Source organism: Propithecus coquereli, unplaced genomic scaffold (assembly GCF_000956105.1).
Source record: "Propithecus coquereli isolate 6110/MARCELLA unplaced genomic scaffold, Pcoq_1.0 Scaffold48, whole genome shotgun sequence".
Classification (NCBI taxonomy): Eukaryota; Metazoa; Chordata; class Mammalia; order Primates; family Indriidae; genus Propithecus; species Propithecus coquereli.
Window position 1 is genome coordinate 596,743 of NW_012150618.1, and position 14,294 is coordinate 611,036.

General features: G+C 42.1%; 1 protein-coding gene across 1 annotated transcript in view; it reads right to left on the bottom strand.

The window, feature by feature from the left end:
- PLEKHG1 (pleckstrin homology domain containing, family G (with RhoGef domain) member 1) overlaps positions 1 to 14,294 on the bottom strand; it is a 155,046-nt gene that overhangs the window by 24,753 nt on the left and 115,999 nt on the right. The window contains exons 5-10 of the mRNA XM_012655571.1: positions 9,734 to 9,780; positions 6,633 to 6,783; positions 3,626 to 3,757; positions 598 to 780; positions 426 to 521; positions 172 to 258 (exon numbers count right to left, since the gene is read on the bottom strand). Coding sequence (XP_012511025.1) covers positions 172 to 258; positions 426 to 521; positions 598 to 780; positions 3,626 to 3,757; positions 6,633 to 6,783; positions 9,734 to 9,780 — 696 coding nt within the window. The remainder of the gene's footprint in view (positions 1 to 171; positions 259 to 425; positions 522 to 597; positions 781 to 3,625; positions 3,758 to 6,632; positions 6,784 to 9,733; positions 9,781 to 14,294) is intronic.

The window sequence follows — 14,294 nt, forward strand, 5'->3', positions numbered from 1 at the left end:
GCCCAGGCTGGTCTTGAACTCCTGAGCTCAAACAATCCGCCCGCCTCGGCCTCCCAGAGAGCTAGGATTACAGGCGTGAGCCACCGCGCCCGGCCGCCCTCAATTTTTCTTTATTCTGAGGTCAAACGTTTAGCTCGACTGCAATTCCACTCACCCACGCCGGCGTCTTACCTTGGCCGGGATCTTCGCCGCGTGGTTCTCCAGGATCAGCCTCTTCAGGTGCAGGACCCAGAGGCGCTTGTCCTGCTGGGACTTGGCCTGCCAAGACAGAGCCGCGGTCAGACGGCTCACGCCCCCGCCGCGCGCGCCCTCCAGCAGGCCGGGGGAACGCGCCATGCGGCCGCAAAGCTCTGCAGAGGCCTCCCGGCACGCGGCGCTCTCGCCTCGCCAGGGAGGCCTGGGCAGGAGGCCGGGGCTGCCGTTACCTGCACCGTGTGCTGCAGCTTGGGGTTCTTGTAGTGGAAGACGCTGAAGCTGAGCGGCTCCTTCGGTATCACCTCCACCAGCATGAGGTTGCCGCACTGGGGCAGAGAGAGCAGAGGGTGAGGACGGAACCGGCCCGAGTCCTCGCCTGCCACCGGCGGCGTTCAGACCTACCAGGATGTGGGCTTTGTACGTAAACGTGTCGTCTCTCTTCTTCGTGATGAGCAGCAGCTTGTCAAACAGGAAGAGCGTCCGCTCGTTCTTGGCTCGCTGGATGCGGAAGGTTCCCTCGAGCACCAGTTCCCCGTAGCTGGTCAGGTCAGGCCCCTTCCAGTTAGTGAGCAAACTCTGTATCTCCTGAGAAAGGGAACGGGCCGTGGGACTCAACAGGGCACGGAAAGCAAGGCGCCAGGACCTGGTGGCCCATCTGTCGAGACCCACGGACGGTGACTGGTGGTCCACAACAGGGTCTAATGGCCTAGGTGGTATCTATCGGTCTACGACATAAATCTGTGTTTAAGGGTTAACAGAAATGAATCAAGTTGCTAGTTGATAAGTTGCCAACTACTTATTTCTATTATCTAATAATCCCTGTGCTGTGGCTGGCAGCAGCAGTTAAATCTTTCAGAAGCTAGGTCGGCCCCCCTCCCCAACCGGTATGGGACATTCTCGGACAGGTTTCCTTCTCTTGACTTTCTCACCCCCTCTTCTCTGGTTAAAACCTTCAGAGCTGTTGACTTGAAAACTTTCTTCCAGATACTGAGGTCCGTATCACATATAAGTAGCTCAAAACTACAGCCTGTGTAAAATTACCCAAGAGACACTTTCTCAGAATCTTCCTGATTTTAAATTCACTTATTTGGGGAAAGGAAATGAACCTTTCTCTGCCCCTAACTTATGTTTTAGTGTTTTAATGGAACTTGATAAATATAGATTGATAACATGACTGACATTTCTTTGGGATTTACCATACATCGATATCAGCATTTTTTGCTAGGTACGGTGGCACATGCTTATAAGTTCCAGCTACTTGGGCAGCTGAGATTTGCTTGAGCCCAGGAGTCTGAGGCCAGCCTGGGCAACATAGTGAGACCCCGTCATGGCAAAAAAAAATTGGCATTTTTAAAGGAAGTCTTTTTTTAAAATTATTTTCAAAAGTGGAAATATTCACAAGCACCATTTAATTCAAGAGCCTACAAGATAATCAGAAACTTCACTGGTTTAAAATAGAAATGGGTAGAAACGGAGATAAGTTTGAGCCTTGGTCTGATTTAACAGTGACTTCAGAATGCCAAGCAGATTCATATGAAAAACCAGCCATTTAGCCATTTCCAAATGTAGTAGTCGCCCCCACCCCACCCCTTATCTGCAGGGGATACATTCCAAGACCCCCCGGTGGATGCTTAAAACCACGGATAGCACCAAACCCTATCTATACTATGCCTTTTCCTATACATACATACCTATGATAAAATTAAATTTATAATTAGGTACAGTAAGAGATTAATAACAATAACTAATAAAATAGAACAATTACAACAATATGCCAGCATCACTTCTCTCGCATTATGGGGCCATTATTAATTAAAATGTGGTTGACTTAAACACAAGTGCTGTGATCCCTCAACAGTTGATCTAAGAACTAAGCTGGTGGGGTGGGGAGACAGCAAACAAATAAAAACCGAGCTGGCTACTAAATTGACAGCTGTAGACAGCATGGATACACTGGTTCATGTAGCAGGTGGGAAGGAGAAGGACAGCATGAGATTTCATCACAATATTCAGAATGGTGTGCAATTTAAAACTTATGAACTGTTTATTTCTAGAATTTTCCATTTAATATTTTTGGACTTTGGTTGACCACAGGTGACTGAAACTGTAGAAAGTGAAACTGCAGATAAGAGGGGATGACTGTATGCAATAGATGTCAACATTATGTTTGCAAAACACTCGAATGATAAAGCGTTAAACTTTCTGTTACTGCTGCAAAAAATAAAAGTGGTCTGGAAGATTAGAATGTCATCTTGCTCCAATTTTTGATAGTCAGTGGTATCACATCACGCTATGGCTGTCCATACCCGAAACCTAGTATTTGTTCTGACTTATGAGCCAAATAACGTATCTTTTTTTCCAGAGATAGGCTTGGCCGCTCTGCATAGCATGCAGTCACTGTGGGCCTTTCTGTCTCACTCTAGGGATACCCAGGAACCTGGAGCTGACCTCTGGGCCCATGCATTTTGTTGTTTTTAATAGTATATCTTTTGAGATATACTAGTATAGTAATCTATACTAGTATACATAATAGTACATTATCTTTTGAGGTGCCTGGGACATGATCACTGGCCCAGAATCTATCAAAAGTTCCCAAGCACTCTGGGAGCCTGAGGTGGGAGGATTGCTTGAGCTCAGGAGTTTGAGACCAGCCTGAGCAAGAGCAAGACTCCATCTCTACTAAAAATAGAAAAATTAGCCAGGTGTGGTGGCACCTGTAGTCCCAGCTACTTGGGAGGCTGAGACAGGAGGATCACTTCAGCCCAGGAATTGGAGGTTGCAGTGAGCTATGATGATGCCACATTACTCTAGCCTGGATGAGAGAGAGAGAGAGACTCTATCTTAAAAAAAAAAAAAAAAAAATAGTCTCCAAGGATTTAGGGCTCAAAATTTTGGTGCTGGATAGGACCTTAGCAAACTTCTTCTCTGTCTTATTTAAAAAATGAGGAAACTAAAATGATGTGAAGTCATGTCCCACTGAAACTGCAAAGGAGCTGGTTCCAGCCTTCACTGCCCTTCCTCTGAGTCCCTTGCCTATGGTCACATCTATACCCTCTTGTGATTTCACTGGAGCTAGCAAGAGAGGAATAAAGGCTTAAAAAGCCTTCAAATGTCTTAGAGACAGTTTCTTTCAACAAGAATTACTAATTTATAATTAATAAAAGGTCTTGGGAGACTCAAATTTTTAACTTGGGTCATCAAAGGGACTATGAGCAAACTATAGCTTAAAAGTTACAATGTAACTTTCTACTAAATAGCTGTACTAAACAATCATCAGTATTACCGGTGTCCTGACCTTTCTTTAGACAGAACTGTACTGAAGACCACGAATGAAGTGCAATACTTGAGCCGCTTTACTATTTGATTTAGAAAAGGATAACAGCTCAGTGTACCAACAACACTGCTGGGCACCGACGCCTGGTAGGCCCACCTGTAACCGAACTGCGTGCTCGTGTTTCCGCTTCATGTCATTGATGTGCCAGGCTACTCGCTGCATCGTGTCTATAGCATCAAGCACCACGTCATAGCCTTCTGTGTCCTTATCAAGGTGATTTTCTATTTCCTTTAAAAAAAAAAAAAAAAACTAGTTAATTTCCATTTTTTCTCATATAGCCAATGAAACAAATGGCACCTCTATGATTAGTTCCTTATATTTTACTTTATTTTATTTACACACTACCATCATTCCTTAAGCTTTTGAGGCCAGAAATACCTGAAAAATAATGGTAAGATAGGAATAAAAACAGGAATAATAAAAACAAAAGTAGAATACAATTCCAGGACAAAGAGGATAAAAGATGTACATGGTCATTAAGTCTTACAGAGATATTATAGTTATTATAATAGATACAAGAGTTGATCTTATAGCTATGGAGTTCTGAGCTTCTTGGTGGCCAGTGTAACATGGTTCTTAGCAATGTAGTTCTCGCTCTTACAAGATAAAAAACATACTTTATTATTTTTCTCCCAGAGGAAACAAATGTCTCACACAGGACCTTAATATATAACAGCTTCAAAAATATAGTGGACATTATCTTTAAAAAAATTTCTATAGCAAGTGCATATTCATGTGGTTAAGGTTTTAAAGCCCAAATGAAGTTCACTAAAGACAAGCCTTCAGTGTTGAAAGACATCGCATGGTTCAAGTATTCCACTCTCTGATGGTTGGAAGTATGTTACATTAGCACTCATCTTAGCACTGGAGGTCCATGATCCCAGGGACATGAGAAAGGGACACAATCTTTGTTCTAATTCTTTGGAGCACATAAAATACCTGTCCCTAGACTCCTCGAAGAGCCTAAAGCTAGAGACTATTGTACATAGTTCCTTTGTTTCTTTATCATCTCCACAATGCCTGGCAGAGAGCTCTGTGGTCAATAAATGTTTATTAAATTGAAGCTACATCTTCTTAAAAACAACAACAGAGTCAGGCACCATGGCTCATGCCCGTAATCCTAGCAGTCATGAGCTAGGGAGGTTGAGGCGGGAGGATCACTTGAGGCAAGGAGTTCAAGACCAGCCTGGGCAACACAGCAAGCCCCTGGCAGTGATGGTGCACACCTGTCGTCCCAGCTACTTGGGAGGCTGAGGTGGGAGGATCACTTGAGCCCAGGAGTTCAAGACCAGCCTGGGCAACATTCTATTACTATAGTAACACTTTGTAAATCTTTGTTTACTTTTACTGAGTACTCAGGTTTTTCATCTAGTTAGAAATGGGTAAGGAAGTTACATTTACTTTCCATATTCAGACTCAGCTGTTGAAAAGGCCCTATGAAACCATACTAACGAAACTAATGACTCCCAGGTAAGTTCAAGATCAATGGCAAATTTTAAGAAATAATAATTCCTTGATTTAGCCTGACAGGCAATTCTGTTCATCAAACAGACTGAGAAGTACAGACTGAGAAGTACAGAGGATATTCCTGGGGGGATTTTCACGCATCGCTATGCAACTGCGAAATGATGTGAATGACAGAGGGAACACTCTAATCAACTATAAGAGCAAAAAAGACTTCAAAGGCAACTACAAGTTAGTTTTGGATTAATCCAAATACTTTTCTTCTCTTTTTTCTTCATTGCCAGCTCTTAACATAGAGGGTAAGGGCTGTTTTTCCTATTAATTAACTTTTTGTAAAGATCTTGACTTGTGTCGCATGCTTCACTGAGATCGCAGACTTTTGATTGGTGGCCCTCTCCTTTCTAGAAGACCACGTTAGGGATTACTGGGACACGCTAAGGTTAGATGTCATATTAACAGGGTTCAGCAGAGATGTGTCTTGGGACAGATATTATTTATTTAAGAATTATTTGGATGCAGCTAATCAATCCCACTAACACTAAGAGGACATTAGGATCAATTTAAAAATTAAAGTAATGTCTCTGATGAGGCTTCATGGGATATAAGAATCCCCAAAGATGAGCCACCCAGACAAAGAGACAAAGCTAAGGAATTTCTGGTAAAGCTGGACTGTCAAAATTCTTAAAATTTTAAACGTGTGTGAACTGAGCAAATCTGAAATGATGATGCAAGTTGGAAACCTGGAATCATTTAAGAAGAGATACCTGTGAACTACAGACATGTTGACAGACAGGTGCTCGGGATTCGAATCCCTTTAAAAAAGGGACTTTTAATGTAATATAAAAATAATACAATAAAAACAACAGCTTATTTTTATGGAGTGCTTATAAGCCACAGTGAATGTGGGCAATTTATAGGATTTGGACCCGGGCAGTCCTGCCCCCGGGCCCTGTTCCGAATCACCCTGCTACACTGTCTCTCTGCTGTCGAAAGGTGAGCAAGTCCTCCTTACAGAATGAAGATCACCTCAATAAAACCTTTTTCCATTTGTGTCAACTTCCTTAGAGGATAAGAAGTGAGAATTTGAGAGCTTCGACTATGTTTGTTTCCAAAGCCTCCTTGAATCTTGTGAGGAGTGGAAAAGAATATAAAGATATCCTGGGGTGAGGCTGAGCCCGGCTGGGAGATCACTCACCACACTGCTCATCTGTCCTCGCCCTTTCAGCCCCTTTCTCTTTGCTCTGGTACAAAAGCCAATCTATGACAAATAGCCTCCCCTCCCTCCCAGCTGCTTACTGAACCGGGCCTCATGGAAATAAAACAAAACATTAAACAGTCTATTTTTCATTTAGACGATAGCTCCCTGCCTGAAACTGTCACTGCCCAGTGCGAGGCACTCCTAAACCCGACCAGAATCGGAGCTAAAATTAATCTCTCTACTTGGCTGTTGTCAATGGGGCTACAGGCCTAGAATACAAATATCTCTAATTTCTCAAAGCAGATTAGTCACTTGTAAAATATGAGTGTGGAAAATGTTTCCATATGTCCATAGCCTTTTCTGGTATTTTCCCCCAAACTTAATATATACACACAAAATCCCCATCGCCTGGCAAGTGCTCAAGTGCAGGCAGAAACTTACATGCAGAAGGAGATGATATTTGAGAATCCGCTGAACTGGTTTCAAGAGATAGGACCCCAGAGGCAATGAGCGTTTCAGAGTTTCCTGACGTTCCCTGAAGAATTTGGCCAGTATCTTGTTCCTCATGCACTCTGTGAGCACAGCCACTGATCTGCAAGAAGAGTAAATGTTCTTATCTAAATCATAATGCTTTTTTACACAGGTATTCAAGTTTTAAATGCCAGTTGTTAAGTGTAAATGCCCTAAAACGGGTAGGGTGGCCACAGAGCTATAGCCAGACTAGCACGCCTTTGGGCAGATTAGATAAAGCATCCCTCTGGGAGGGGGAGTTAGAAAAAGGCCCTGGGCCCAGAGAGAGTAGTGCCATGGCTGCCCAGGTATTTGAGTGGGATTTTAGCCCCTACTGTGCAGTGCTCACATTGCACGTCTGTATTCAGTTTGCACGGGTTAGATTATAAGGAGTAGGCACCTTTGTACTAAGAAAAAGGAGTTTCTTCTTGCCAGCAGGTTGAGCCCCCTGCCAGGGCATTTGTTACTCCCTCTGCCGGTCACTTTATATGATGCACAGACTGCGTGACCTTATGTGGTGGCCCTCCTTAGAGACCTCTTCCCACGGTTAACTCCCCGTTGAGGATTCTTGAACAGATCTCCCTTTCCACCTCCAAGTGGTTCTCCTTACTCTGAATACAGCTTCTGGAAAGGCTAGACAGCCTTACTCCTATGGAGTGTGCCTCAGTGCAGGGTACTGGAAACATGGGTGAGAATTCCTTCTCCACCCAGCTCCCCCACAGGGAATGCGTTTAGCCCCAAAACATCTTAAAGGAATTGTTGAAACAACATTTGTGTCTTATACACAAAGCAAGCTAACAGGCTAGTGCAGTCACACACACACACACACACGTAAATTAAAATCTTATGGCTTCATAATGTAAAAGGAAGCAGGTAGAAATAATTTCAGCTCCTTTCTACCCAAGTGAGTAATATATTTCCAGGATTAACTGAAAAAAATCATATAGAGCCAAAGAACAAAATAAGGTTCCATGAAAGGAAGGTAAATGGGAGTCTCACACTTAAGCCATTGGAATCCCTTTTAGGCCCATCTGCTTGAGAAATATCTGTTCAAACTGATTTGCTTCCTCCTTGAGTTGAGATTTCAAAACTCGGCTACATCACGTAACCTGGGAACTTTTCTAAGGTTCTTTAGAATCAGAATCAGTCACTGTGTAGCCCTTTGGCCACCTGAAGGCTTGAGCTCTTGCTCAAGATAAGGACCTGCCACAAACTGGGAGCATGCTCAGCTCCCAGTTCCCAGAAGTCTGGGGCGTGGGCAGGCATCTGAGGACAATGACCTGACCAGGTTTGTGCCCCTCCCTGGGGGAAGCAGGGAGGTGGGGGCTCATGTCTCTTCACAGCAAAGTCACTGGGGTGTGACTGGTATGAAGAAAGTGGACATCTGTCAAGGTGTGCTGACATTTAATATCACCAGCCTGGATCCAAAGGGGGAAGAAACATTGTCAGATGGGCCCTAACACCTGGCACTCATGGCTTGTTAAGACAGGGGAAAAAAGGATTGTCGGGCCTCAGACGGCAAACTGATTGCAGACGAGGGGGCAAGAGAAAGTATTTCCCTATGAATCTGAAAAGCACACAACTGGGCAAGAACCGGACATGCCTTCTTCACTGAGAACACCTTTCGAGTACTTCTCTGCTAACATGTTTCTTCAAAGTCAGACTCAAAACAAAACAAACTCCTCACTTCCTCCAGAAAATTATCCTTAGCTATCCTTACTGGGACTGATTACTTCCTACCTTGGGTATCTTTAGCTTCTATTATATTGCACATTACTGACTGTGTCCTATATTGATTCATATTCATCTAACACGCTAGTCCACCATTGCACTTAGTCGAGTTCTGACCCTCAAAAGAATATGAACTGCTTGAAGGCAAGAGATCTTTGTTCCTGTTTCCTGCCAATATAGACTGACCTTGCAACAGTGCTCCGTGAATGACAGGCTCTTCAAAATATTCTTGCACAAATGATTTTGCCTTCCCTTGACTTGGAAGCAGCCTAGCGTATAAAAAGACTGCCTTTGTTTTGTACTCGTCTTTCTTAGTAAGTCAGAAAATCTTCTGAATTTGAAACTTTGGAAGCTTATATAGAGAAGTTATTTCTTCAAACGGTATGTTTATAATGAAATTTACAGAGACATAATCTCCTACACGAGGCCGTCATTTTAGATTCTGATAATCAGTCTAGAACTTTGTGGGTTCTTCAGAGTCTGAATGTTTTTTCCTTTCTTCAGGAAGTTTTGTGGAGAAATTGAGGGCTGATTCTGTGATTTCTCTGATTAGGGTGTGGTGCAAGCTGGTTTTTGGTTTAAGAGCCATGGGATTTAGTTGGGGCCTCCTACAATTTCCTGGTAGCTTCATCATTGAGGTGGAAACAAATACTTTAGGAGGGAAAATTGCTTAAGTGAAACTGTAAATGATGGCGAGTCTACAGGTAAGGATCTCTGATAAATGCTCTAATATGCATGTGGGTTTTTTGTTATTTGCTTTTTTTTTTTTTTAGGGAAACCTGGGAGACGCATGGTTGGCCACCAACCAAATAAATCATCATGGCACAATATCCTGACCAACATTAAGAGGAGGAGACTAAAATCCTCCTGTGTCCTTTCTCCGAACTCCACAAAACTTACATAGTTCATAAAATTTATACAGCAAACATAAAACATATTTTCTCCCTGGCTAGACTATATAAGCTCACTAGCAGTATTTCCCAAATTCTTAAAAACATGGCACACATAGAAAAGGCTTCACAGACCAGGCTTACAGCCTGATGCAGCTGGCTCACTTGGTTTTTCTTTGGAGATACTTAGCGATCTTTTTAGTCTCTTACAAAGTCTTCCAGAATTTTTCCCTACACTACCTCTGCTGGGAGCCTCAAAGCCCAGATCGAGGTCTGGGTGCCCCTGTAATCTGTTCTCAGCATGTTTTGCATTCTTCCCATAGAATTCGGCACAGGGCCAGGCATACAACGCCCAACCCGCAGACACGGGACCGACTGACTCGAGACGATGTGAGAGGGAACACAAGTTACCTGGGATAGTTAGTGCAATACTGGGTATAAACGTGGAACTCTTCACTCTGTGAAGAAACAAAAGAGATTTTTACAGGCGAAGAAAGCACAGACATCAACATTCATTTAAAAGAAATAGCATTCAGGCCCTTACATTTGTTTTTCTAATCACACTGGCCTGTCTCCTGAGCCCCGCTGGCATCATCTGTGCCCATTTTTCTATTAATACCTCGTCCCGTACCTAGAATCCACACACACTTGAACCCATTTGAGTCCAACGTACATTTATTAGGCATCAGCTGTGTTACAATGAATCTGAAGACAAATAGGAAAGGGATGAGAATAAAGTTTCTGCCCCAAAGTGCTCACAAGTCCTCTGGAAGATATGTGGCATAGGACAGAAAGAGAAGATGATTTGAATATCACGTGGTAAGAACACGTTGGAAGTATGTGCCAGGCATGAGAAAGCTGCCACTATAATTTCTCGAGTCCTTGCATACACGAGTTTTCTCTGCCCACTGTCTTTCCCTCACTTTCCATGGGCTAGACACTAAACCTCCCTTGAGATTGAGTTTTAGGCTTTATTTCTTCCAACGAGCCTTCCTAGGCTGAGCCAACTGCTCCTACTCTGGGTTCCACAACACCCAGTATTTACCTTTCCCGTAGCATTTAACAAATGATAGTATCATTTTATGTCTTCCACATTAAGCTGTGGGTTCTTTTGGGTTAGGGGCCACATACTGTGTTCGTCTGGCACATGATGTTTGTTGAACTGCTGAATCCCCACTCTCCTACTAAATTGAAAGTTATTTGAGAGCAGGATCTAAGGTTACTCCTCTCCCCACATCTAGCACGGAAGCAGTGCTGCAAATGCAATACATGTTCAACTAACAAGCGTGGGGGTCTCGCCTTTTGCTATGATTTACTCCCCATTCCCTAAAATTTCTCTTTACTTTCATGGCTATCTTCATCTTTCAGCTGCCTAGTCATATTATCAGATATTAGGAAATGTTAATTGCTTACCAGAGGATAATTTTTGGAAAAGGTGGAATCATAACTTCCACGCAAATACAAAACGAACACTGTCAAAGATCTTATTTAACCTATTAATGAGGAGGGCAATAAGACATCACAACTGGATCAAAGGAGAAATGAAAGTATCATACTCAGGTAGGTCAATGACAAATGCTGAAATGAATTTTCAAATAGATACAAAACTGGTTTCTTCCATGGGGATGGGCACATAAAGAAATCAACTGTCCCTCTGTGGATCAGAATTCATTTGCATGTCTGTGGTCAAGAATCATTCACGTTGCTACCAGTTATCTAAAATTTACAGAATTGTAAAAAAGTTCTAAGAGGATGAAAGATGCAGAGACCCCACTGGGTTATGTAATCTGGAGGGATAAACTGGAAAACACTTAGTTTTTCATTAGAGATACCCAGTCACCTTTTTGGTGGGTTTCCGTTTTTCACAATTTGTCTTCACACAGCCAAGGGAAAGAGGTAAATAAAAGTAGGGGAAGTAGGCCGGGCATGGTGGCTCACGCCTGTAATCCTAGCTCTCTGGGAGGCCGAGGCGGGCGGATTGTTTGAGCTCAGGAGTTCGAGACCAGCCTGAGCAAGAGCGAGACCCTGTCTCTACTAAAAATAGAAAGAAATTGGACAACTAAAAATATACAGAAAAAATTAGCCGGGCATGGTGGCGCATGCCTGTAGTCCCAGCTACTCGGGAGGCTGAGGCAGGAGGATCGCTTGAGCCCAGGAGTTTGAGGTTGCTGTGAGCTAGGCTGACGCCACGGCACTCTAGCCCAGGCAACACAGTGAGACTCTGTCTCAAAAAAAAAAAAAAAAAAGTAGGGGAAGTGGCCAAAGCTAGGCTTTTAAACTTTTGATTTTAAGACAGTCAGTCGGAAAAACTAATTTGAGCCAGTGAATTATTGGTTCTTGCAAAATCTAAAATGAAATTACCTTTTGAAAGAGCCACAAACGATTTTGGGGTAGGGCCACGTTCTGCTCTTTTTGACTTTTCACTTCCTTTTACCTTTGGAACCACTTCATGCTGGATTCACATGTGACCCCACAACAGCCTTTTTTTTTTTTTTTTTTTTTGTAACTTTAATGTTTTTTTCTGATTCAAAGAGACTCTGTACGGAGAAGCCTTAAACTGGGATTAGGTTAAACGTTTTTTCATTACAGAAACTTTCAAGCACATAAGACAGTAGAGGGGATGGTGTAATGACTCCCCAAGCATCTGTCGCCCAGCCTCAGCAGCCACCCCTCACCATCGTCTGTATCCCACCTGCTCCCTGCTTTCCCATCACTCGGAAGCAGATCCTAGACATCATCTCACTTGTAGATATTTTATTACTTTATTTTTTACTATTTTTTATTTTTTTTGATATAGAGTCTCATTCTGTCACTCCGGCTAGTGTAGTGGCATCATCATAGTTCACTGTGATCTCAAACTCCTGGACTCAAGTAATCCTCCTGCCTCAGCCTCCCTGAGTGCTAGGATTACAGGTGTGAGCCACTGCACCTGGCCCCTTGCAAATATTTTAGTATGTATCTCTAAAATAAGGACTAAACAAGAAGCATCGCAATATATTATCACACTTAAATAATTCCATAATATCTTGAAGGTTTCCCAGTTACTACTCATTTTTCTTAATTTTCTTTCCTTTTAAAAATAATTTACTCGTTTGATTTACATATACAATTCACACACAGCAACTGGTTTAGTCTCTTTAGTCTCCTTTAATCTTTAATTCTCACCTATCTTTTTTCCCCTTGCAGGTTGGTTGCTAGAGAAATGAGATTGTTTGTCCTGCACAGTCTCATGTTACTGAGACATTTCTATAGCTTCCTCTAATGTGCCCTGTCTGCTCTAATCCTTGGGGTTCAGGACAGGCTTGCTCAGATTTAGGTTCCAAAATTTGGCACAAGTACAACATAGGTTGCATTGTACTTCCAACAGGAAGCATATGATGTCTGCTTGTAGCTCTTTGTGACAACCACCACTGGTAGTTAATTCATTAGGGGCTGCAAAAGTGTGATGTTTCTAATTCTATTATTCTTTCTTCATTTACAGTCAGAAGCTTTCCAAAAAAAGTAACTTCCTTATATTAACTATTGGTTACTCTGCAGTTTGTATGGGAAAGGCAAGATAAATGCTTAATTCCTTCTTTTAATTTTCAAAAAATATACCTTGTTTCTCCAGCATTCTGCAAATGTGACCAATTGTTTTTTAATATCACTGTAAATTCATGAATATAAACATATTTAATGAGTTTTGATCGTTTTCAGTTAATTATCTTTACTGATGTTCAAATTATCCTATCGCTGGCTAGCAGGAGCCTCTTCTTGAGCATTCATGACCTGACCTACAGTCTTCGGTAGCTTCCTTGTTTTCTGGTGTGACAAGACGTTCCAGACCTTATTTGTGTGTTTCCTACCCCACACCCATGCTTCATGGAGCCCTGATTCCCTTTGGCAGGAAATAGTGTTTGGAGACCACAATATGGCTGACAGGGATGCTCTTGATATGAGGTAAATCATTTCTAGGACATTTCAGTGGACAGAGTTAGGAATATTATGGTTTTTTTTTTTTTTTTTTTTTTTTTTGAGACAGAGTCTCGCTTTGTTGCCTGGGCTAGAGTGCCGTGGCGTCAGCCTAGCTCACAGCAACCTCAAACTCCTGGGCTCAAGCGATCCTCCTGCCTCAGCCTCCCGAGTAGCTGGGACTACAGGCTTGAGCCACCACGCCCAGCCAGAATATGGTGTTTTTTAAAGGATAAAATACATCCTTAGTTCATGCTAATACTTATAATTCAGATTCAAGACTACAGCATTTTTAATTAGTCACATTCTTATGTCTAGTCTCTTTCTCCTACCAGTCCAGTTTTTTTTAAATTTCAAAATATTAAGGGGGTACAAATGTTTTCATTACATGAATACCTCTTATAATGCTTAAGTTGGGGCTGTTAGTGTGCCCATCACCTGAACAGTGTTCATTCTACCCAATAGTGGGTTCAGTTCCAGTTCTAAATGACACTAATATACTTCTTTGCTTTATCCTACAACACAGGCGATAATTTCAGAACAGCAGCACCACCATAAATACTATCATTACTAAACCAGAGATGCATTTGCTGTATTTTGTGCAAACTATATTTTCAAATCAATTGCAATTCTTTCTGTGTGGTTATGCCACCAACTGGATACAGTTTCATTTTGCTTTCAATTTATGGAGACTGCTTTTTAAACCTTAGTTTTGTTTTATGATTATGTAAAATATTATGAAAACATGGTTTCGAAGTCAACTCTACGAAGAAATACATATTCAAAGACGTCTACCATTGCCTTTAAAAAAATAAAAAAAATTTAAAAATGAAGTAAATATTAAAAAAAGGAAATCTAATCTATATTCTTTTCCATTCTAGTCTAATCTTTCTATTCCCCCGTTGGTAACCAATTTTTAGTTTTACAGGTTTTTGTTAAAAAAAAAAATAAAAATAAAAAAAACCCCAAAGGTATATTCCCTCTTTACCCTGAAACAAATCCTGTTATACCAGCGATTCTC